The sequence below is a fragment of the Oryx dammah genome, unplaced genomic scaffold, assembly GCF_014754425.2.
Source record: "Oryx dammah isolate SB20612 unplaced genomic scaffold, SCBI_Odam_1.1 HiC_scaffold_28, whole genome shotgun sequence".
NCBI lineage: Eukaryota > Metazoa > Chordata > Mammalia > Artiodactyla > Bovidae > Oryx > Oryx dammah.
Window position 1 is genome coordinate 78483122 of NW_024070212.1, and position 24873 is coordinate 78507994.

General features: G+C 36.5%; 1 protein-coding gene across 2 annotated transcripts in view; it reads right to left on the bottom strand.

Moving 5' to 3' along the window:
• The window catches only part of RAVER2 (ribonucleoprotein, PTB binding 2), a 146736-nt gene that overhangs the window by 38688 nt on the left and 83175 nt on the right, over window positions 1–24873 (bottom strand). For both annotated transcript variants that reach the window (XM_040232670.1, XM_040232669.1), the window contains exons 9-11: window positions 22553–22821; window positions 14236–14347; window positions 12249–12385 (exon numbers count right to left, since the gene is read on the bottom strand). In XM_040232670.1, coding sequence (XP_040088604.1) covers window positions 12249–12385; window positions 14236–14347; window positions 22553–22821 — 518 coding nt within the window. The remainder of the gene's footprint in view (window positions 1–12248; window positions 12386–14235; window positions 14348–22552; window positions 22822–24873) is intronic.

Consider the following 24873-nt stretch of genomic DNA (forward strand, 5'->3'; position numbering starts at 1 on the left):
ATGCAGAGTTCCAGAAAATAGCAAGGAGAGATAAGAAAGTCTTAAGTGAAAATGCAAAGAAATAGAGGAAAACAACAGAATGGGAAAGACTAGAGATCTCTTCAAGAAAACTGGAGATATCAAAGGGACATTTCACACAAGGATAGGCAAGATAAAAGACAGAAATGGTAAGGACCTAACAGAAGCAGAAGATATTAAGAAGAAGTGGCCAGAACACACATAACAGCTACGCAAAAAAAGGTCTTAAATAACCCAGATAACCACAATGGTATGGTTACTCACCTGGAGGCAGACAACCTGAAGCGTAAAGTTAAGAGGACCTTAGGAAGCATTATTACGAACAAAGTTAGTTAAGGTGATGGAATTCCAGCTGAGCTATTTCAAATCCTAAAAGATGATGTTGTTAAAGTGCTACATTCAATATGCTAGTAAATATGGAAAACTCAGCGGTGGCCATGAGACTGGAAAAGGTCAGTTTTTATTCCAATCCCAAAGAAAGGTAATGCCAAAAAATGTTCAAACCATGGTACAATTGTGCTCATTTCACATGCTAGCAAGGTAATGCTCAAAATCCTTCAAGCTAGGCTGCAGCAGTATGTGAACCAAGAACTACCAGATGTTCATGCTGGATTTAGATAAGGCAGTGGAACCAGAGATCAAATTGCCAACATCAACTGGATCATCAAAAAAGCAAGGGAAATCCAGAAAAACATCTACTTCTGCTTCATTGACTACACTAAAGTCTTTGACTGTGTGATCACAACAAACTGGAAAATTCTTCAAAAGATGGGAATACCAGACCACCTTACCTGTCTCCTGAGAAACCTCTATGTGGGCCAAGAAGCAACAGTAAGAAGTGAACATGGAACAATGAACAGGTTCCAAATTGAATAAGAAGTACAACAAGGCTGTATGCTGTCACCCTGCTTATTTAACTTCTATGCAGAGTATATCTTGTGAAACACAGGCCTAGATGAATCACAAGCTGGAATCAAGATTGCTAGGAGTAATGTCAACAACTTCACATATGCAGATGATACCACTCTAATGGGCAGAAAGCAGAGAAACTAAAGAGCCTCTTGATGAGGGTGAAAAAGGAGAGTGAAAAAGCTGGCTTAAAACTCAACATTCCAAAGCCTAAGATCATGACCTCTGCTTCTATCACTTCATGGCAAATAGATGGGGAAAAAGTGGAAGCACTGACAGAGTTTATATTCTTGGGCTCCAAAATCATTGCGGACAGTGACTGCAGCCATGAAATTAAAAGACGCTTGCTCCTTGGAAGGAAAGCTACGACAAACCTAGACGGCATATTAAAAAGCAGAGACATCACTTTGGCAACAAAGGTCTGCATAGTCAGAGCTATGGTTTTCCCAGTGTAGCCATGTATGGATGTGAGAGTTAGACCATATAGAAGGCTGAGCGCCAAAGAATTGAAGCTTTTGAACTGTGATGTTGGAGAACTCTTCAGAGTCCCTTGGACAGCAAGGAGATCAAACCAGTCAATACTAAAGGAAATCACCCCTGAATGTTCATTGGAAGGATCAATGCTGAAGCTGAAGCTCTAATACTTTGGCCACCTGATGTAAGAACCAACTGATTGGAAAAGACCTTGATGCTGGGAAAGACTGAAGGCTGGAGGAGAAGGGAGTGACCGAGGATGACCTGACTGGAAGGCATTACTGACTCAATGGACATGAGTTTGAGCAAACTCTGGGAGACAGTGAAGGGCATGGAAGCCTGGCATGCTGCAGTCTAAGGGGTCACAAAGGGTAGGACACGACTTAGTGACTGAACGACAACAATTTGTTGATAGTCACAAGGTTGTGTAACCGTCAGTTCAGTTTAGTTGTTCAGTCATGTCCGACTCTTTGCGACCCCATGGACTGCAGCACGCCAGGCTTCCCTGTCCATCCCAACTCCCAGAGTTTACTCAAACTCATGTCCACTGAGTCAGTGATGCCATCCAACCATCTCATCCTCTGTCATCCCCTTCTCCTCCTGCCTTCAGTCTTTCCCAGCATCAGGGTCTTTTCCAATGAATCAGTTCTTCACATCAGGTGGCCAAAGTATTGGAATTTCAGCTTCAGCATCAGTCCTTCCAGTGAATATTCAGTGATTTCCTTTAGGACTGACTAGTTGGATCTCCATGCAGTCCAAGGGACTCTTAAGAGTCTTCTCCAACACCACAGTTCAAAGCATCAATTCTTCAATGCTTAGCTTTCTTTATAGTCCAACTCTCACATCCATACATGACTAGTGGAAAAACCATAGCTTTGACTAGACGTACCTTTGTTGGCAAAGTAATGTCTCTGCTTTTTAATATACTGTCTAGGTCAGTCATAGCTTCTTCCAAGGAGCAAGCGTCTTTTAATTTCATGGCTGCAGTTACCATCTGCAGTGATTTTCATGCAGTCACCAGATTTTGGTGCAACCATCACCACAATCCAATTCCAGAGTATTTTTGTCACTCTGCAAATACACCCCACAACTTCCACTTCTCCTGGCCCCTAATAATCAGTATCTGTTTACTTGCTCTAATGATTTCCCTATTCTGGACATTTTGTATAGATGGCAACATATGTGACCCTCTGTATCTGGCTTATTTCATGTAGCATAATGCTTTCAAGGCTTATCCATGTTGTGACAAGGATCAATGCTCCATTCCATTCACGGGTGAATAATCCATTGTAAGGACATACCAGCTATATAATCCTGTTAGTTTCAAAGTAGAAGTGGACTACTCCATTGTACAGATATACTATGCTTTGCTTATTCATTCACCAGTTGATGGACATTGGGTTATTTCTCATTTTAGGTATTACAAATAATGCTGTTATGAAAATTCATGTACATACAACCTCATATATAGACAGATTTCAATTATATATACCCTAGATCATATGGTAACTCTGTGTTTAACATTTTGAGGAACTGCCAAACTGTTTTTCAATGCAGCTGCACCATTCTACAGTTCTATCACCCCAGCAGCGTATGGGGGAACTAATTTCTCTCTATCTTCAATACTTGTTGGGTTTTCCTGATAGCTCAGTTCATAAAGAATCTGCCTGCAATGTAGGAGATCCCAGTTCAGTTCCTAGGTCAGGAAGATCCACTGGAGAATGGATAGGCTACCTACTCCCGTATTCTTGGGCTTCCTTATGGCTCAGCTGGTAAAGAATCTGCCTGCAATGAATGAGACCTGGGTTCGATCCCTTGGTTGGGAAGATCCTCTGGGAAAGGGAAAGGCTAACCACTCCAGTATTCTGGCCTAGAGAATTCCATGGACTATATAGTCCATGGGGTCACAAAGAGTCAGACACGACTAAGTGACTTTCACTTCAACATGTTATAGTTCACTTTTCTTCATTCTTTATTCTTCCCACGCTTCAACCTGGATAATCTCAATTGACCTGTCTTCCAAACTTGTTGGTTATTTCTTCTACCTACTCAAATCTGCTCTTCTGCCCTAGTGAATTTTTCATTTCAATTATTATACTCTTCGAATTCAGAATTCCTGTTTGGTCCTTTATAATAAGTTCTCTTGCCATATTTATCTCTTATCTAATGAGACACCATTCTCATACTTTTTAGTTCTTTAGATATGGTTTTCTTCCATTTTTTGCACATATTTACATTAAGTGATTTAAATCTTTTTTCTAGTAAGTCTAACCTTTGGGATTCCTTAGACAGTTTCCATTAGTTGCTTTTTCTCCTGTTTATGAGCCACACCTTATTCCTTAGCTTGTTTCAGGATTTTTCTATTGAAAAAGGATATAATGTAGCAACTCTGGAAATCAGTTTACACTGGACTTCAAAATTTGTTATTGTTGTTACTTTACTGACTTTTCTGAAGTAATTATGTAAACTGTGTATCCTTTGTTGAGTAGTAAAAGAAGACTACTCCATTAACTAAGGATTTACTTAACACCTACAACCAGTGAGTCTCCTGGACTCTGCTGTTTGTTTGTGTTGGGCCATGCTTTCAACACTCAGTCAAGTAGCTGACAGCTCTGCCTTAGCCTTCACTTTCTACAAGTGAGAGCTCAGGGCCTTCTTGAGTTCTTTCCAAGTACATGAACAATCCTGCATGTGTGCATGGCCTTGTAAGATTCCCAGGAGTATGTCAGAGCTTTCCAGAGGCCCTGTGGATATCTAATACCCCAATTTTGTTCCTTTAATGCTTTTTGGTTAGCCTATGTCTTGCCTCAAATATTATCTAGCACCTCAGGCAACCATAAAGTTAAAAAATTTCCCCTGAATGTTTTCCACAAACTCCCCTGAGGAAAAGCTAATTTTTACATGGGCAAACTTGAGTCAAATCAACAAAGACAACTTGGCAAGTGTGGTCGGCCCCTCCAGGGAGCCCGCAGATGGGTCAAACAGTAGTTCTCTGGAAATGAAGCTTTGTGGAGTTTCAACCCTTTCGTGCCCACTCTGGTGGCTATCAGCTTCCTGGTTTTTATTATGATTATGGGCCGTTGGAAAGAGACAGGAAAACAGGAATTGGATTGGCTGAGAGACCATAAAAAATATTGGCAAAACTGTTCTTGCCAATATTTAAATATATTTCTTGAATAAATACTCCCCCAGTTGCTTCATGCCTTTAGTTAACATCCAGAGTTCTATAAAAGTTTATTCTGATTATTTCTGCCAGTATTATTGATGTTCTTATGGACAAGACACTGTTTGGAGGTTATTAAGGAGCTTTGGTTGATATTATCTATGGCTTAGATTTTTCCATGTAGGCCTATGATATGTTGCAAATTAATTTTAGGGTATGAGGCAAGAGTCAAGAGTCATGTTTTCCAATACTGATAGTCAGCAGTACTAACAATATTTCTATATTTTACCTATTGGATTATTTTAAAATTTTTGTCCAAAATCAATTTACCATTTAAGTATGGGTCTATTTTATTCTATTGATCCATTTGTCCCTATCATTATGCCAACACCATATTGTTTTGCTTACTATGACTTTATAATAAATCTTGAAATCATGTAGAAGTCCTCGGATTTTATTTTTTTGAAGATTGTTTTTAGTAGAATAATTCCTTTGCATTTTGATAGAAATTTTTAAAATCAGTTTTTCAATTTCTATTTTAGAAAAAGGCTGCTGGGAAATTGGTTGGGATTATACAGAATCTACCGATTAGTTTGGGAGGAAGAACTGATACCATACCAATATTAAGTCTTTCAATTCATGATTGTGGTATAGCACTCCACAGGCATCTTCTTTACTTTCTCTCAGCACTGTTCTCTAGTTATCATTGAAGAGACGTTACAAATCTTAATTTATTATTATGTTTTTCATGTTTGGTGCTATTATAAATGGAAAATTTTTAAAAACTTTATTTTCCAATTGTTGCTGCTAGTACACAGAAATACAGTTCATTTTTGCATACTACCCTTTTACCTTGTGACTTTGAAAAGTTTACTTATTATACTTAGTGGTTGCCTTTTAGCTTCTTATGGATTTTTCATGTAAACAGTCGTGTCATATACAAAGAAAGACATTTTTACTTTTCCTTTCCTATTTCATATATATTTTCAATTGTTTCATTGACTAAAACCTCCAAGTTTGTATTGCTGAATAGAAGTGGTAAAAGTGTACAGTCTGGGGTTTCTCTGGTGGCTCAAAGGTAAAGAATCCATCTGCCAGTGCAGGAGACATGGGTTCAGTCCCTGATCTGAGAAGATCCCACAGGCTGGGGGGTGCAACTAAGCCACGTGCCACAACTATTAAGCCTGTGCCCTACAGCCAGGGAGCCAGAGCCACGAGTCCATGTGCCTGGAGCCTCCTGTGCTCCGCAACAGGAGAGGCCACCCCAGCGAGAAACCTGCACGCTGCAACTAGAGAGTGGCCCCTGCTCGCCGCAACTAGAGACAAGCCCACACAGCCAAAACTAAAACCAAATAAAAGTATTAAAAAGTATACAGTCTTGCCTGTTCTGACAATCTCTTTACTTTAATTGGAGCATGTAGTTAATTTTTACTTAACTATTATTATCATTCATTCAAGGTTTGCCACTTGCCTATTTGTTTTCTATTCATCCTGTTTTTTTTTTTTTTTCTTCTTTCCTGACATTTTTTTGGGCTTAATCAAATGTTCTTAGAATTCCATTATAATTTGACTGTTGACATTTTAGCTACACTTTTTGAATTTTTAAGTGTTTGCTCTATGGATTACAATATACATTCATTAACTTACCACACTCTACTGAAGAGTTAATATTTTTCTACTTCAGGTAAAATGTAATTACCCTGTAAACAATTCCATTCACCTCATACTGTCCTTTGTAGTACTGTTGTCAAATATGTTATATCTACAAACATTACAGGCCCCATCATGCAATGTTACAATTTTGTTTTTAATTAACTTGAATAAAGATAAAATATATAGTCTTTTTTCTTTACCCATATATTTGGTGGTGGTTTAGTCACTAAGTCGAGTCCGACTCCTGCGACCCCACGGACTGCTAGGCCCCTCTGTCCGTGGTATTGTCTAGCTGAGAAAACTGGAGTGGGTTACCATTTCCTTCTCCAGGGGATCTTCCCGACCCAGGAATCAAACCCTGGTCTCTTGCATTGCAGCTAGATTCTTCACTGACTGAGCTACAAGAGAAGTCCTACCCATATATTTATCAGCCGTTTAATCAGAATTATAATTAATGAGGGGCAATCTAGTGGTTAGAAGACAAAGACGCTGCTAAACATCCTACAACATATGGTATAGCCCCACTGAAACGAAGAATTATCCAGCTCAGAATGTCAATAGGGCCAAAGCTAGGAAACTCTCTTAAAATGTGTTATTTATCTGGTTGGTTTCAAGATAATTTCTTTACAGCTTTGGTTTTCAGTGTATTAACTGATATACCAACATAATATTGATTTTTTTGTTTTCATGTATTCTGCTTTGCAGGGAGGTCTCTGCCTCTGTTAAATCTGTACTTTTTTTAAACCTGAATGTGAGAAATTTTTTAGCATTATTTTTTTTCAAATATTTTATGCCCAGTTATCTTTCTTCTGTCCTTCTGGGACTCAATTACACTTATTTTAGATTGTCTCTTACACTTATTTATATTGTCCCTTAGGTCTGTGAGGATTTGGTTTTCATCCTCTTTCTCTCTGTTCTTCAGACTGAATTATTTCTTTTGATTTGTCTTTATATTAATTGAACCTTTTTTTTTTAAAATTCCTCCAAACTTCTGCTAAGCCTATACAGTGTATATTTTTTGGTGGATACTGTACTTTAAAGTTTCTATTGTTTAAGTTTATATTTCTTCCTGAAATTCTCCATCTGTCCTTTTTTACCTATTCCCCTTAAGTCCTGTTTTTAATTTTGTAAAAACAAAATCTTATTAAACACCAGGATTTAGAATCAATAAAAAAACAGCTCAAAAAGGATTAACTTGTACATTGTTCAAGAGATAAATCTTGCAAAACATAAGGTTCCAATGTGGGTGTGCATTTGCTCATAAGATGGGGGCTTTTTGTTATATAGTCACTAAGTCATGTTTGACTCTTTGATGACCCATGCATTGCAGCCTGCCAGGCTCCTCCATCCATGGGATTTCCCAAGCAAGAATACTGGAATGGGTTGCCATTTCCTTCTCCAAGTCCTGTTTAGTATAGTTATTTTAAGTTAGTCTTTCCTACTAACACTAACTTCAGGGTCATCTTGGGGTCAGTTTCTATTAATTGCTTATCCCCCTAATCATGGATCATGTTTTCTTATTTTTTCAACTTTCTAATTATTTTTGGTTATTAAATATTGTGGATGATATACTTGTAGATATTATGGATTATATCATCTTCCTCTGAAGGTTGCTAATTTTTATTAAGAGTCAACTTTTTAATATTTATTTATTTTAATTGGAGGCTAATTACTTTACAATATTGTAGTGGTTTTTGCCACACATTGACATGAATCAGCCATGGGTGTACATGTGTTCCCCATCCTGAACCCCCCTCCCCACCACCTCCCTCCCCATCCCCTCCTTCAGGGTCATCTCAGTGCACCAGCCCTGGGCACCCTGTCTCATGCATTGAACCTGGATTGGCAATCTATTTCACATACGGTGATATACATCTTTCAATGCTATTCTCTCAGATCATCCCACCCTTGCCTTCTCCCACAGAGTCCAAAAGTCTGTTCTTTACATCTGTGTTGATAAAGAGTCAACTTTTATGAACTCAAACTTCAAATCACCTCCTCTATTCTGGAAAGGAGTTACATCTTTTCACAGCTCTTTAGCCTTCCATCTGTTCCATTTGCTGCAAGGTCCCCTGGAGTCTCCCCTACACAAAGTTCAAGAGTCACTCAAGTGTATTTGGACTGAATTTACATAGAGATTTTTCTGTGATTTCCCCCTTACTTTCCAGCCTTGCTAACAGTTCTGAACTCTGTTCTCTGACTCCATAAGCTGGTAAGGCTGTGTCTTTCTGTACAAATTGGCAGTAAGGTGGGGTGGTACTAGGCAAAAAGTCACAGAAACATAAATTTCATCCAATACAGTTTTCCTCTTTCAAGGAACAGCTCTTCTTCAGTTTCTGCCTGCTTTTGGTTATTCTTCAGAGCCTTCAAATATTTTTGTTTCATATTTGATACAACTTTAATATCCACGAGAAGGATAATCTGATACCAGTAATTTCACCAATACTGGAATTCCAATTATAATTTTAAATGTGACTAGTTTTATTGGAAATAAAGAGTATTATAGCCATATATATCTTGACATAGTCATCTCTTTAAATGTGATAGCTTTATTGGAAATAAAAATTATTATAGCCACTTATATCTTGACATAGTCATCTCTCCTACTCCTTATGTACAGCTGCCAGTACAAAGCAAACAATCAAAGTTTCTACATGATGCTACTTCCATGCCTGAATAAGATTTTCCATAGTATAATGAAAATAAAGAGGATTTTGGAACCATAGAAATCCTTCACTAGCTGCATAAACTTGAAAGATGATATACCCTTTTATGCTTTCCCACTTATTTATGAAAGTGGTCATTTAAAAATCACAAGGTTGTTAAAAAGATCAAATGTTTATATTACAAAGCATATAGTAAATGTTAAAAACAAATCTCGGTTTCTTTCCCTTGGACTTTTCCCTCCAAACAGTGAAAATAGAGGGAATTCCTAAAACATGACCATCTTTTATTATTAAGAAATGCAAATCAAAACTACAATGAGGTATCACCTGACACCAGTCAGAATGGCCATCATCAAAAAGTCTACAAACAATAAATGCTGGAGAGGATGTGGAGAAAAGGGAATCCTCCTACACTCTTGGTAGGAATGCAAACAGACACAGCCATTATGAAGAACAGTATGGAGAATACCTAAAAAAGTAGGAATAAATCTACCATATGACCTCAATCCCACTACTGGGCATATACCCTGAAAAAGCCACAATTCTAAAAGACACAAGTACTCCAGTGTTCACTGCAGCTCTATTTACGACAGGCAGGACATGGAAGCAACCTAGATGTCCCTTGACAGATGAACGGTTAAAGAAGATGTGGTACATACACACGCTGGACTATTACTCAGCCATAAAAAAGAATGCATTTGAGTCAGTTCTATGGAGATGGATTAACCTAGAGCCTGTTATACAGAGTGAAGTCATAAAGAGAAAAACAAACATCATATACTAATGCATATATATGGAATCTAGAAAAATGGTACTGATGAACCTATCTGCATGGAAGGAATGGAGACACAGCTGTAAAGAATGGACGTGTGGATACAGTTGTGGAAGGAGACAGCAGGATTTATGGAGAAAGCAGCATCAACATATATACACTATCATGTGTAAAGCAGATGGCTGGTGAGAAGCTGCTGTGTAACACAGGGAGCCCAGCCTGATGCTCTATAACGACTGAGAGGGGTGTGATGCGGAGTGGAGGGAGGCTCTAGAAGGAGGGGATATATGTACAATTGTGGCCGATTCGTGTTGTTACATGGCAGAAACCAACACAGTATTGTAAAGCAATTTTCCTCCAACTGAAAAATAAATTTTAAAAAATGACCATCTTTTACTAGTCAATTAGTAACATTTAATCAAATTTAAGGTATAAGGATGAAAGAACACAAGGAGAGAGAACAAATCTCACTTTATGAACAAGCATGAGACAGTAGGGACTGTCCAAGGAGACACTGAATCCAGGCAGGATCCACATCTCCACAGTTTCTCTGGTTAAGCAAGTGCACAGGGAGGAGGAAGGCTGGCAACACAGAGGCATCTTTATCACAGAATTTCTCCATGAGTAAATGGGAAAGGACTTTCTTTCTATGGATATAAGTGTACAATAAAACACAATAATCTAACAAGCAAACGTGCTATTTAGAAGAGCAATACAGGTTTCAAAACTGAAATAAATGAAAAGGTAAATATGAAAAATAACTTTCAAAGCTTAAATCACACATTTTAAATTTTAAAAAACTTATTGTGCTTCTTATTTATGAAAGTAAATTTTGATCCTTATAAAAAAAACAAAAAGTTAAAATTGTATAGGACTATGTTTTATAATTTTTTAAGATTAATAGATTATGAAAATTTATCATGCATTTATATATAGTTTTACATGATTTTTAAAAATGCATTATAGTTCCTGATATAAATATGACAATTTTTTTCTTCAGTCTACAAACTATTGGGATTTTAGGTTATTTATAATTTTCAAAACTATAAATTATTCATAGATGATTTTACACACCTCTGATGATTTCTTGCCTGTCACTTGTAAATATAATCAGCATACAATTAATATCCTTACCTAAGCATTACTTAAAATGTTAACAAATAAGGGAACAAAGATGAAGCCTTATGAAACACAGAAGAGGATGCGTTCCAGACTGTATCAATTCATTATTGTTCCTTAAATATAGGTATGTTGCCATATAATTGCATCATCTTCCGATTCATATTTCTCCATCTTTTCCACAAGCATATAGGAGACTTTATTTTATCCAGCTTCACTATTTCTACAGAATTCATTTGACCTGTGTCTCTAGTATCCTATCACAAAAGCATAATCTCGCATGAATTGCTCTAAGTGAATTTGTATAGGTTTTCTTTTCTAAGTTTATTAGAGACCAACACAGTTGTTCTAAAGAAAGCAAAGTGTTAAGTATTGCTCCCATAGACAGGAGAGAGCTGAGGAGGTAACTGCTGTGAGAAATAAGAAAGAATTAGAATTGTTAGCTTTTAAGACTCTGGTTATTACATAAGGTTATATACTACTAACATGATATACATTCTGAGTGTTAAATCACTAAAAATAAGCTGAAGGAGAAAAGCCCGAAAAGAAAAATGACCATACTTAAGTAATGACACAGTGTGTCTTTTGAATGTAATATTTTAATGTTTTTGACTGTTTTAATAGCCAAAATAGTGTTGCTGCTAAGTCGCGTCAGTCGTGTCTGACTCTGTTTGACCCCATAGACGGCAGCCCACCAGGCTCCGCTGTCCCTGGGATTCTCCGGGCAAGAACACTGGAGTGGGTTGCCATTTCCTTCTCCAATGCATGAAAGTGAAAAGTGAAAGGGAAGTCGCTCAGTCGTGCCTGACTCTTAGCGACCCCATGGACTGCAGCCGCCCAGGCTCCTTCATCCATAGGATTTTCCAGGCAAGAGTACTGGAGTGGGGTGCCATTGCCTTCTCCAAAAATAGTGCTAGTCATAGTCATTTAATAGTCATAATAGTGCTAGTTATGATCATGTATCCATATCCATAAGCAGTGAATAAGAACAGAGGTATTTCCTTAGCTTTCTTAGTCAGGTCTACACTGGTGTAAATCAGAGGTCAGCAGAATTTTTCTGTAAAGAGCCAGATAGTAAATATCTGATCTTGTGGGCCACGTAGTCTCTGCTGTAACTATTCAACTCTGACACTGTAGCGCTACAGCATCATAGACAACATGCAAACAAATGGATGTGGATGTATCCCAATAAAACTTTATTTTAAAAAAACAGGTTGTGATTGTGGGCCAGATTTGCCCTGCAGTTTGCGGTCCACTAGTGTAAACAATGTGAACAAATATCTAGGGCAAAATCATACTTAGCAATCTTCTGAACATGTCCTAAAGCTACATACAGTGGGCAAGAAATATTGTATAAATCAGTGCAATTTTACTGCCTTATGACATTACAAGAATCACAGTTTCATATACAGTGAATTCAGTATATAGTTGAAACAATTTTTCTATCTATCATCAAAACCTGAGAATGAGGTACCTGTGTATAATCACCAAAAGGCTGAGAATAAGCAATGCACTTCTCCAATGTGTGTTGTGATTCATTTCCCTGAGAGATTGTATCCAGAATGTTGCTTGCAATTCCAGTCTTCTGTACAGTGGTTTTACTTGCAGGGGCTTAAGGCAAAATCAAAGTACAAATTTTAGTTAGCTTGTTTTATTATAAATTACAGAGTACAAAACCCATTAATTCAGCATATTCTCAAGTAGAACACAAATTTTAGTTTGCCAGTAAAGATCTACATTTATTATTCTTGTGTGCGTGTGCCAAGTCGCTTCAGTTGTGTCTGACTCTGTGACCTTAAGGACTGCATTCCACCAGGCTCCTCTGTCTATGGGATTCTCCAGGCAAGAATACTGGAGTGGGTTGCTGTTTCCTCCTCCAGAGAATCTTCCCGACCCAGGGTTGAACTCGCATCTCTGACATCTAACCTGCATTGGCAGGCAGGTTCTTTACCACTAGTGCCACCTGGGAAGCCCTTTATTATTCCTAGGGGAAAAAATATATATAGTATATGATATTGTCTAGTTTGTTTAAAACAACTAAAAATGGAAACCTGCTCTATGGGTAATAATCTTGATGGAAACATTTAAAAAGTATATGTCTAATCTCTAAAGCGAGGCATTCAAAATGTAAATTAACCATTCTTATTAATCCAACAGTTGTAACCATCAAATTGTAGACCAGATAAAAACAGAGAGAGCATAAGAGAAGCCTACTTCCTTTCTGGCTCAGATGATAAAGAATCTGCCCACCATGCAGGAGACCAGGGATCAATCCCTAGGTTGAGAAGATACCCTGGGGGAGGGGATGTCAACTTACTTCAGTATTCTTGCCTGGGAAATCCCATGGACAGAGAAGCCTGGCAAGCTACAGTCTATGGGGTCACAAAGACTCAGACATGACTGAGTGACTAACACTTTCTTTCTTTCATACCAGAAGCACATTAAATTTTTCCTGGCTTTAAAAAATTATAAATTAATGGTTAGGTTCAAGAGGATACTTCATAAAAAACAAAGAATGTATATTAAAAACAAAATTCATCTTTCATCTCTTTTCATTCAGTTTTATTCTTTTTCCCAGAGGTAACAGCTTAGTATTTTCTCAGATTTAACTTTATGCATTTATACATTCAAGTACATGCATAAAAGAATACATAGCTTTAAATAAACATAAATGGAATCAATCTATGAACACATTTGTTTCTTGTATTCAACAATTTGCTTTAGAGATCATTTAATATTAGCATATGTAGTGCTTCCTCAACTATATATTTCACTTTATGACAAACTATTTAATCATTCCCCTATTGATGACCATTAAGGCACTTTCCAATTTTTCACTATTGAAAACCAAGACTGCAGTGAATATCTTAGTGCCTGGAAAACAACACATTTGTGATTTTTTTTCTTAAAACTATATTTGAATTAATAGTTTTAATTTACTAATTGAAGGCATGAGGAGGTCCTCTAAAAATGTAAATGAGAATTCCACTTCTGCCGATTATTAGTAACTAATATATTGGGAGTAGCCAAATACTCCCAATATATTAGATAATATAGAAGATTGAACTTCATATTTAAGAAATATGATTCTATATATACTATAAAGAATTACAGCACTGCCAAATAATTCCTTTATCCAATTATTTTCAATCATGATTCCATTATAACTCATAATAGACAATTCATAATGGAATCAATTATGCAATTCAATTACGAATCAAGCAATTCAATAAACATATTCTTAACAAAATATTATGAAAGATGTTTTTCTTAAATAAAATAGGACATACATTAAAAGCTTTAATTTCATTATTCTTTCAATTTAAGGACTAAGGTCATAATTAGACTTCAGCTGGTCAACAGGCATTATTTGCTTTCATTAAGTTAAAAATTAAAATGAAACTCGTTATGAAAAGTATTCAGTAGAACTCCAAAATACTAATAGGGAGCTTTTCACTTACATGATAAGCACACACTGGGCAACACACTTGCCAAGTTCAAGTATGGATTTTTACTGAGCCGAATTTCTTTTGGTGGCTCTCCCAGGAGTGAAGTCTGATTCTTAGAGGCAGCCTATTTATCAAAAAAAGAGAATGAGTGCTTAATGATAGGTAAAAGAAAATTAAAATGCAGAAAGCATAGGGAAATACTTATTCTTCAATAAATGTGGTTTAGTGTAACAAAAATTTGTGAAACAATTTTTAAAGCTATAAATTTATAAAATATTTACGGATACTGATTAAAATGATCACATTTCACCTGCTACTATTTTTCCAATTAGTTTTTTAAAAAAACCATTCTAGAACCATAGAACTTTAGAACTGAAAGAGAACTAAAGGTCATCTTGTACAACCTTCTCATTTGAATCAGGAGAGAATTCATGCTCACAAGAAGAAACAAATCCCATACCTTACTTCTAGATCCCACAAGTTGCAACTAAGACCCAGTGCAGCCAAATAAATAAATATTAATAAATATTTTTTTAAATTACAAAATATTGCTGAAAGAAACTAAAGACATAAATAAAAGAACATCCCATTTTCATGTATTAGATTTAATGTTAAAATTTCAATACAAACCAAAGAGATCTACAAATTCAATATAACCCCTATCAAAATTCTAACTTTTGTAAAGGGCAGAAATAGAAAATTCAATCCTAAAACTGACATGAAATATCAAGGGACTCCAAACAATAAAAATAATATTGAAAAAGATGAACAAGAATGGAGGGTTCACATTTTTAAAATTTTGAACTTATTACACAGCTGTAGTAATTGCAATAGTACGATACTGGCATAAAGACAGACAAATAAGCCAAAGGAATAGGATATAGAGCCCAGAAATAAATTACTGTATACATGATAAGATGATTTTCCATGAGGGTCAGAACTATACAACGAGGCAGCCTTTTCAACAAAAATGGGAAAACTAGATATCCACATAAAAGAATGAAGTGGATCTTCACCAAACACCATATATAAAAATTAACTCAAAATGGATCAAAGACCTGACAGTAAGAGCTAAAACTAAAAATCTTAAAAGAAAAACTCAGGTAAAAAGCTTCATAATACTAGATTTGTCAACCATTTCTTAGAGATGAAAAAACAGAAACCAGGAAAGAAAAAAAAAAGATCATATATTGGGCCACAAAACAAATCTTAACAAATTTAAGAGTACTAAACTCATATCAAGGGTTGTTCTCACTACAATGGTAGTCTAAGAGGAAAACTGGAAAACTCAGAGATATGTACAAATTAAATAACATACTCTTGAACAACCAATAAGCCAAAGAAGAAATCAAAGGAGACATCAAAAAGTATCTTGAGACAAATGAAAATGGAAACACCACAAATCAAAACTTATGGAATGCAGAAAAAGCAGCTTTAAAGAGAAGTTTATGGCAGTAAATGTCTACATAAAGAAAAAAGAAAGATCTCAGAGAAACAATCTAAATTTACACCTCAAGTTACTAGTAAAAGAAGACCAAACTAAACCCAAAATTAGCAGACAAAGGAAATAATAAAGATCAGAAATAAATGAAATAGCACTATAAAGACAGATCAATGAAATTAAGTGTAGGTATTTTGAAAAAATAAACAAAATAGATAATTTGGCTTCACTAACCAAGAGAAAGAGAGGACTCAAGTAAATATCACCGACCCCTGAACAACAAGAGTTTGAACTGTGCAGGTCCACACGTGGATTTCTTAAAAGCAAACATAATACCTGTATTTTCATTTTACAGATCTTTGAATTAACTAAGCGTGGGGAAGTTTGTGTTCCATTAGAGATCACAACACGTGTAATCAAAAAGGGTCCCTGAGGGACTTCCCTGGTGGTCCAAGTGGTCAACAATCTATCTGCCAATGCAGGGGACACAGGTTCAATCCCAAGTCCAGGAACTAAGATCCCACAGGCTGCGGGACAACTAAGCTCAGGCGCCACAACTACTGAGCCTGCACGCTGCAACTACTCAGCTTACATGCCCTAGAGCCCGTGCTTAGCCACAAGAGTAGCTACCACAATGAGAAGCCTGCATACCGCAACCAGAGAGGAGCCCCTGCTCACCACAACTAGAGAAAGCCCGTGTACAGCAACCAAGAGCCCGTGCACCACAACAAAGACCCAACACAACCAAAAATTTTTGTAAAATTAATTAAAAATATTTTTTAATTAAAAAAAAAAAAACAAATCCTGATTCTATCCAAACTTTCAGTTACATGGATTTTTGAGTGCTTGGTTGTCAGTACTCCTAACCGCTTTGTTGTTTAATGGTCAACTGCAGATACAAATGGAGGAGGAGACATTAAAATTACAGATACCACAGAAATACAAAGGATCATAAGCAATTATTATCAACAAATACATGCCAACCAACTGGGCAACCTAAGGGGAAAAATGGATAAATTTCTAGAAACATACAAGCTATCAAGACTGCATCAAGAAGAAACAAAATATAAACAGAGCAATAATGAGTAAGGAGTAATCAAATACTTGACAACAATCAAAAGCCCAGGACCAAGTGGTTTCACTGGTGAATTGTACCAAAGATTTAAAGAATTAACATCAATTCTTCTGAAACTCTTCCCAAAAACTGAAGAAAAGGAATACCTCCTAACCTATTTTATGAGGCCAGCATTGCTCTCAAACCAAAGCTAGACAAAAACATTACGAGAAAAAAAAAAAACCACAGGCCAATATCCCTGATGAACACAGATACAAAAATCCTCAACACAGTACTAGCAGTCCTACATGAAATACTGCTGCTGCTGCTACCGCTAAGTCGCCTCAGTCGTGTCTGACTCTGTGCGACCCCAGCATCGGCAGCCCACCAGGCTCCCCGGTCCCTGGGATTCTCCAGGCAAGAACACTGAAGTGGGTTGCCATTTCCTTCTCCAACGCATGAAAGTGAAAAGTAAAAGTGAAGTCGCTCAGTCGTATCCGACTCCTAGCGACCCCATGGGCTGCAGCCTACCAGGCTCCTCCGTCCGTGGGATTTTCCAGGCAAGAGTACTGGAGTGGGGTGCCATTGCCTTCTCCTAACAACCTGAATTAAACAACACATTAAAAGGATTGTACACCATGATCATGTGGGATTTATCCCTGGGAAGCAAGAATGTTTCAACACAGGCTAATCAATAAATGTGATACACCACATAAACATAATAAAGGGTAAAACCATATGACTGTCTTAATAGATACAAAAAATACACTGGACAAAATTCACATCATTTCATGATCAAAACTCGGAACAAATTGAGCATCAGTTCAGTCACTCAGTCATGTCTGACTCTTTGCGACCCCATGAATCGCAGCACGCCAGGCCTCTGTCTATCACCAACTCCGGAGTTTACCCAAACCCATGTCCATCAAGTCGGTGATGCCATCCAGCCATCTCATCCTCTGTCGTCCCCTTCTCCTCCTGCCCCCAATCCCTCCCAGCATCAGGGTCTTTTCAAATGAGTCAGCTCTTCGCATGAGGTGGCCAAAGTATTGGAGTTTCAGCTTCAGCATCAGTCCTTCCAATGAACACCCAGGACTGATCTCCTTTAGGATGGACCTGTTGGATCTCCTTGCAGTCCAAGGGACTCTCAAGAGTCTTCTCCAACACCACAGTTCAAAAGCATCAATTCTTCAGCGCTCAGCTTTCTTCACAGTCCAACTCTCACATCCATATGTGACCACTGGAAAAACCATAGCCTTGACTAGAGGGACCTTTGTTGACAAAGTAATGTCTCTGCTTTTGAATATGCTACCTAGGTTGGTCATAACTTTCCTTCCAAGGAGTAAGCATCTTTTAATTTCATGGTTGCAGTGATTTTGGAGCCCAGAAAAATAAAGTCTGACACTGTTTCCACTATTTCCCCATCTATTTCCCATGAAGTGATGGTACCAGATGCCACGATCTTTGTTTTCTGAATGTTGAGCTTCAAGCCAACTTTTTCACTCTCCTCTTTCGCTTTCAACAAGAGGCTTTTTAGTTCCTTTTCACTTTCTGCCATAGGGTGGTGTCTGCATATCTGAGGTTATTGATATTTCTCCCGGCAATCTTGATTCCAGCTTGTGCTTCTTCCAGCCCAGCGTTTCACATGATGTACTCTGCATATAAGTTAAACAAGCAGGGTGACAATATACAGCCTTGTCGTATTCTTTTTCCTATTTGGAACCAGTCTGTTGTTCCATGTCCAGTTCTAACTGTTGCTTCCTGACCTGCATACAGATTTCTCAAGAGGCAGGTCAGGTGGTTTGGTATTCCCATCTCTTTCAGAATTTCCACAGTTTATTGTGATCCACACAGTCAAAAGCTTTGGCATAGTCAAGAAAGCAGAAATAGATGTTTTTTTGGAACTCTCTTGCTTTTTTGATGGTCCAGCAGATGTTGGCAATTTGATCTCTGGTTCCTCTACCTTTTCTAAAACCAGCTTGAACATCTGGAAGTTCATGGTTCACATATTGCTGAAGCCTGGCTTGGAGAATTTTGAGCATTACGTTACTAGCATGTGAGATGAGTGCAATTGTGCGATAGTTTGAGCATTCTTTGGCATTCCCTTTCTTTAGGATTGGAATGAAAACTGACCTTTTCCAGCATAGAGAAATCTATATACCTCAACATAATAAAAGCTATATATAAAGGACAACCCCACAGTTGACATGGTAGCTTCTCCTCTAAGATCAGGAACATGACAAGAATGCCCACTTTTACTACTTTTAGTCACCACAGTATTAGAAACCTTAGCCAGAATAATTTTGCAAGAAAAAGGAAATAAAAGGCGTCTAAATAAAAAAGGAAGAAATTAAACCATCTCTGTTGGTATCCATCACATTTCTATATACTAACAATGAACTATTCAAAAAGAAATTAGGAAAACAATGCTAGTTATAATACCACCAAAAAGAGTAAAATACTTTGGAGTAAATTTAGCCAAGGAGGTGAAAGATCTATATACTGCAAACTATATGACTGATGAAAGAAATTGAAAGTTACACAAATAACTGGAAAGATATCTTGGATTTACAGATTGGAAGAATTAATATCGTTAAAATGCCCACACTGGCCAAAGTGATCTACAAATTCAAAGCAATCTCTGTCAAGATTTCAATGACACTTTTCACAGAAATAGAACAAACAATCCTAAAATTTATGTGGAACTTCAAAAGATCCTGAATAGCCAACACAATCTTGAGGAAAAATCCAGAGCTGGCGGCATCACACTTCCTGGTTCCAAACTATATTACAAAACTACAGTCAACAAAACAGTATGGTACATGCATAAAAACAGATATGCTGATCTACGAAAAAAATAGAGCCCCAAAATAAAACCAGATATATGTGGTCAACTAACATTTGAAATGGGTGCCAAGAACACACATGGGTAAAGGACATTCTCTTTAATAAATGGTGTTGGGAAAACTGCATGTCAATGTGGAAAAAAATGACTCTGGATCCTGATCTTACACAATACACAAAAATGTACTAAAACCGGATTAAAGAATTTAAGAGCTGAATTCATAAAACTACAAGAAAATATAGAGGAATAGCTACTTGACATTGGCCTTAGTAATCATTTTTTGATATCATTTTACGGTATCAAAGTATAGACAACAAAAGCAGAACTAAGCAAGAGCTAAAAAGCTAAACCGGCATACTACAGTCCATGGGGTTGCAGAGTCAGACATGACTTAGTGACTGAACAACAAAAAACTAAAGAGTTTCTCTACAGCAAAGGAAACAACAAGATTAAAAGGCAATGGGAGAACATATTCGCAAACCATATACAGAAACTCAATAGCAAAGAGAAAAATAGCCTAATTAAAATACAGCAAAGAATCTGAATAGACATTTTTGCAAAGAAGATATACAGGTGACCAATATGCATATGAAGAGGCTTTTAACATCACTAATCACTGGAGAAATGCAAATTCAAAACCACAATGAGAGATGATGTTGGTGAGGATGTGGAGAAACTGAAACCCTCATGCTTTGTGGGTAGAAATATAAAATGGTATAGCTGCTATGGAAAATAGAATGGCAGTTCCTCAAAAAATTAGAGAAGATCTTGATGCTGAGAAAGATTGAAGGCAGGAGGAGAAGGGGATGACAGAGAATGAGATGGCTGGATGGCATCACTGACTCGGACATGAGTTTGAGCAAGCCCCGGGAGTTGGTGATGGACAGGGAAGCTTGGTGTGCTGCAGTACATGGGGTCACCAAGGATCGGACACAACTGAAAGAATGAACTAAACTGATGTTCCATATGATTCCCCTAATTCCATGTCTGGGTAAATACCCCAAAGAACTGAAAACAGAGACTCAAACATATATTTATATACTAATGTTCATAGCAGCATTATTCACAAGCGCCTACTGATGTTGAAGCTGAAACTCCAATACTGTGGCCACCTGATGTGAAGATCTGACTCATTTGAAAAGACTCTGATGCTGGGAAAGATTGAAGGGGAGAGGAGAAGGGGCAACAGAGGATGAGATGGTTGGATGGCATCACCAACTCAATGGAGATGAGTTTGAGTAGACTTCGGGAGTTGGTGATGGACAGACAGGCCTGGTATGCTGCAGTCCATGGGGTCGCAGAGAGTCAGACACGACTGAGCGACTGAACTGAAGTGAAAGATGGAAATAATCCAAATGCCCATGAATAAATGAATGGATAAACAGAATGTAGTATATAAATACAATGGAATACTAGTCAACCTTTAAAATAAGGAAATTCCAATACAATTCACGCTACAACATGGATGACCGCTGAAGAGTAAAGTCATCATTAAGTCCTGTATCATTCCACTTACACTGGCTACCTGGAATAGTCAGATTCTGAGACAGCTGTCCCTAGTGCTTGCCCTAGTGCTTTCCATGCATTAAAAAGTCTGTGCAAAAAGAAACAGAATATTTATATATGAGTTTTATTTAACTTCCCTCAATAACTTAAGCAATTAATCCTGCAAATAAATATTTAAAATTCTTCATTCTATGAAGAACCACCTTAGCTTTCTCAATGGACAATTACAGGTATTCTACCCAAACCTCTTGTCATGACTAGGTGACAACAAAACCTCTGACGAAGTCAATACTGTCATTTTGAGATTTGAATACAGCCAGCTACAAGAATTTTTTCCCTCACGTGTCACTTCTAAATCAAACAGTACTTTTTGTTGTTGTTTAGTCGCTCTGTCGTGTCAGACTCTCTGCAACCCCGTGGACTGCAGAATGCCAGGCTTCCCTGTCTTTCACCATCTCCTGAAGTTTGCTCATAATGGTATTTTAAGATACAAATAAAAAAATTAAATTGAATGTACTTTATTCTACCTACCAATTATAATATTTACAAATGTCAGTGATTTATGAACCAATAAATTTTGGGTAAAATCCTCCAGAATTAAAACCAAGATTAGATTCTTTTGAACACACCAGAGATTAATAACTAGTTTTGAAATCTTTCAGATAAACTAGAATTTATTCTACTTTTAAATATTAAAATAATAATTAGCTACAAAAATATATATTTTGGAAATAATATTGTATTTTAAAGAATGGTATTATCATTTACTAAGAAATTCTTATAAAGAATATTATATAATTGGATAAGTATTAATGGTACTCCTATGCTTTCCTAAACTACAAAATTTTGAACTTATATTACTTTATATTTGAAAATTATGCACATCTTAAGGCTTTTAGAAAAGCAAACATTTACAGGAATAAAGAATTCATATTTAAATATTTTATGACAGATTTAAAAAACATTTTATACATATATTTTATTTACAAACTGGCAGGTAATTAAGCAGAATCACAAACATCATTTGGCATAACTTATCAAAAGATAGATTTTTGTTTATAATAATAGCTTTTTTTAAGGGTCCAATATTTTCTTCCCTTGAGAAGCAAATGTACACTATGAAAACAGTCAGCATGTCATTGACATAGGAATTATGTAGTTTGTAATCCATATTTATATACTTTAAGTATATTATCAACTTCTTTTGAAATACAAAATAGTTCAGATTACTTGATGCTTTATAAATTATACCACCTGTAAAATAACCCAAAAATTAAATACTTAGAATCATTTAAGATATAATGAAAAAGGAATATATACATATTCCTTGGTAGTATACACACACATGTAGTATACATATATATACTTCATGTATATACATGTGTGCATTTATATGTATGTGTACACATGCATGCACACACTCAACTCTCTCTTACACACACACACACACACACACACACACACACACACAGAGTTTTCTTACCCCTGAACTTATCTCCAGGCCTTTTGGCTGACTTTGTTGTTGCTTATGATGTCCTGTGAGCAAGCCTCCAGCAGTAAGGTTTGGAAGGCTCTGAAGGTAAGTCTGTGACCCTGAGAAATTTCCTTCTGCCATTCCCACCAGTGCTGGTTGTTTCTCCTGAGTGCCCCCATGCCCTGGTCCAGCGTGTCCAGCAATGTGCTGATTTGGAAGGAATGGCAACATGCCCATGCCAGTTGTTATACTTGCTTGAGCTGGAATCAAATTAGATGCTGCTGTGAATCATAAATGCAAAGAATTCTGGTCAGATGAGGCTTACTCACAACAGTCCTTTTCATTTTGTCAGTTGTGGGCAAAATGTGCAAAACCCTATTTTTTAATCTATTAGAGAACAGTTAAAATTAAAAGGTGAGGTTAAAGGTTGTAAATTAGCAGCATCCTGTATGGAAAAACAAAAACCTCTAATAGTAATCACGCTTTCCCTATTCCAGCAACTTTCAGTATAATCTCAAGGATACTACACCCTTTCATTCCAAGTTTTAATTGTACCCTTTAGAAGTTGACAGCAACATTTATGTACTTTTTTGCATTTAAGTTATATCAGTGCCTTTTAAAAAAAAAAGCCCAGTCATTGTAATTTTCCAGCTTCTATGTTTGAAGGGAATAATTAAATAAGCCTTCAGTAAAGTGGCAACATTCAAAGAGCATGTAATGGTTTTGATTATAGAGCATTGTCATCGGGGTCTCTGAAGGCTCTCCTTTGTTCTGAGTGATGAAAAGGCATCATATATACAAAAGAAATACCTGTGTCTACCATTTGAGGGACTATGACTTCTTTGAACTTTGAGTAATAATCTCCCACCCACTGCTATGAGCTGCATGTCTGTGTCCCCCTTCACCCCAAAATTCATAGGTTGAAATCCTAACCCTTGATATGATGGTAGAAGTATATGGAGCCTTTGGGAAATTATTAGGTCATAAGACATTGGAATTAGTGCCCTTATAAAAGCGAGAGCTGGCTCCATAGAGCTAGCTAGTCCCTTCAGGATGTGAGGATACAATGAGAAAGTGCCATCAATGAACAAGAAAGTGAGTCCTCACTAGACACAAAATCTGCCAGTCCTTTGATCTCAGACTTCCCAGTTATGAAAACTGTAAGAAATAAATTTCTGTTGTTTATAAATCAAATAAATAAATAAATAAATAATTCTCTGACAGTCAAAAATTATTAAAGTTACATTAACCCAATAATTATATTTAGTCATCTGACTTGTACCAACTCATGAGTCAAATACACTGTCTGCTCGCAGCTCCTGAGTTCAACATCTTTGCATGGGTAACCTGAAATCAGCCTTGGTTGGACTGTTTACAAACAAAAGTCCACAAACACTACAAATCAAGATTTCTTTTTTTAACTCAGAGAGTTGGTTTTTAAACATCAGCACACCACTGGTTTAAAAAACATCAGTATTTGTGAATGGATAAGCACCAAATGAAAGTTTAATACATGAAAGTTTTACATTTTTATTTACAGGGATTAACAACAAATTCTGAAAGGAACAGAAGTTTTAATAGGAAAACTTTGAATCATTTCATTTTTAAAAAAATCTATAGGTCAAAGCTAAATGAAAAGAACTAGTTTTGATAACTATTGTAATTAAATCAAAGTTATACTTTAAAAATTCTCTAAACAAATTTCTTATTTTTAGTACTTAATATTTGGAGATAGATTCTTAGTTCTATTTTTGAGCAATATATTTACTTGGATGCTTCTAATTTTCAGTGTACTTAAAGCAGCAATGCTGAAGCAATTGGCTGATTATTTAACCCAACATAAATAGTAAATATCTGCATAAGCTTTTAAGCATACAAAATTTAATTTTTAGGACTCATCACACCATAAAAATTTCTATACCTGACTGTATACTGGTTTAACTTTTGCCCAGTCAATTTCAATAGTCTGAATTGATCATTTAACTATTTTACTTGGCTTCATGTACAAAAGTTTCAACAACTTAAAAAAAAAAAATCACTCGTGATGGCTTTTCTCTTTTTTTCCCCCTCAGCATGCTCACTTTGAACAAATTTCAGTGAAACTTCAAACTGAAAATGCCTTTCAAAATCACACTCAAGTAAAGAAATCTTGGTATACTACCATGGTGTTATTCTAAAAAGAAAAATAATTGTTCTGTTTAAATTTGTCATATTTTAGAAGTACATAGTACACATTATTTTTTTCTGCTACTACGTTGGAGTTCACATTTTAAAAATTATACAAATAATCAAACTTTAACTTTATAATTACCAGATATTTCTTAATAATC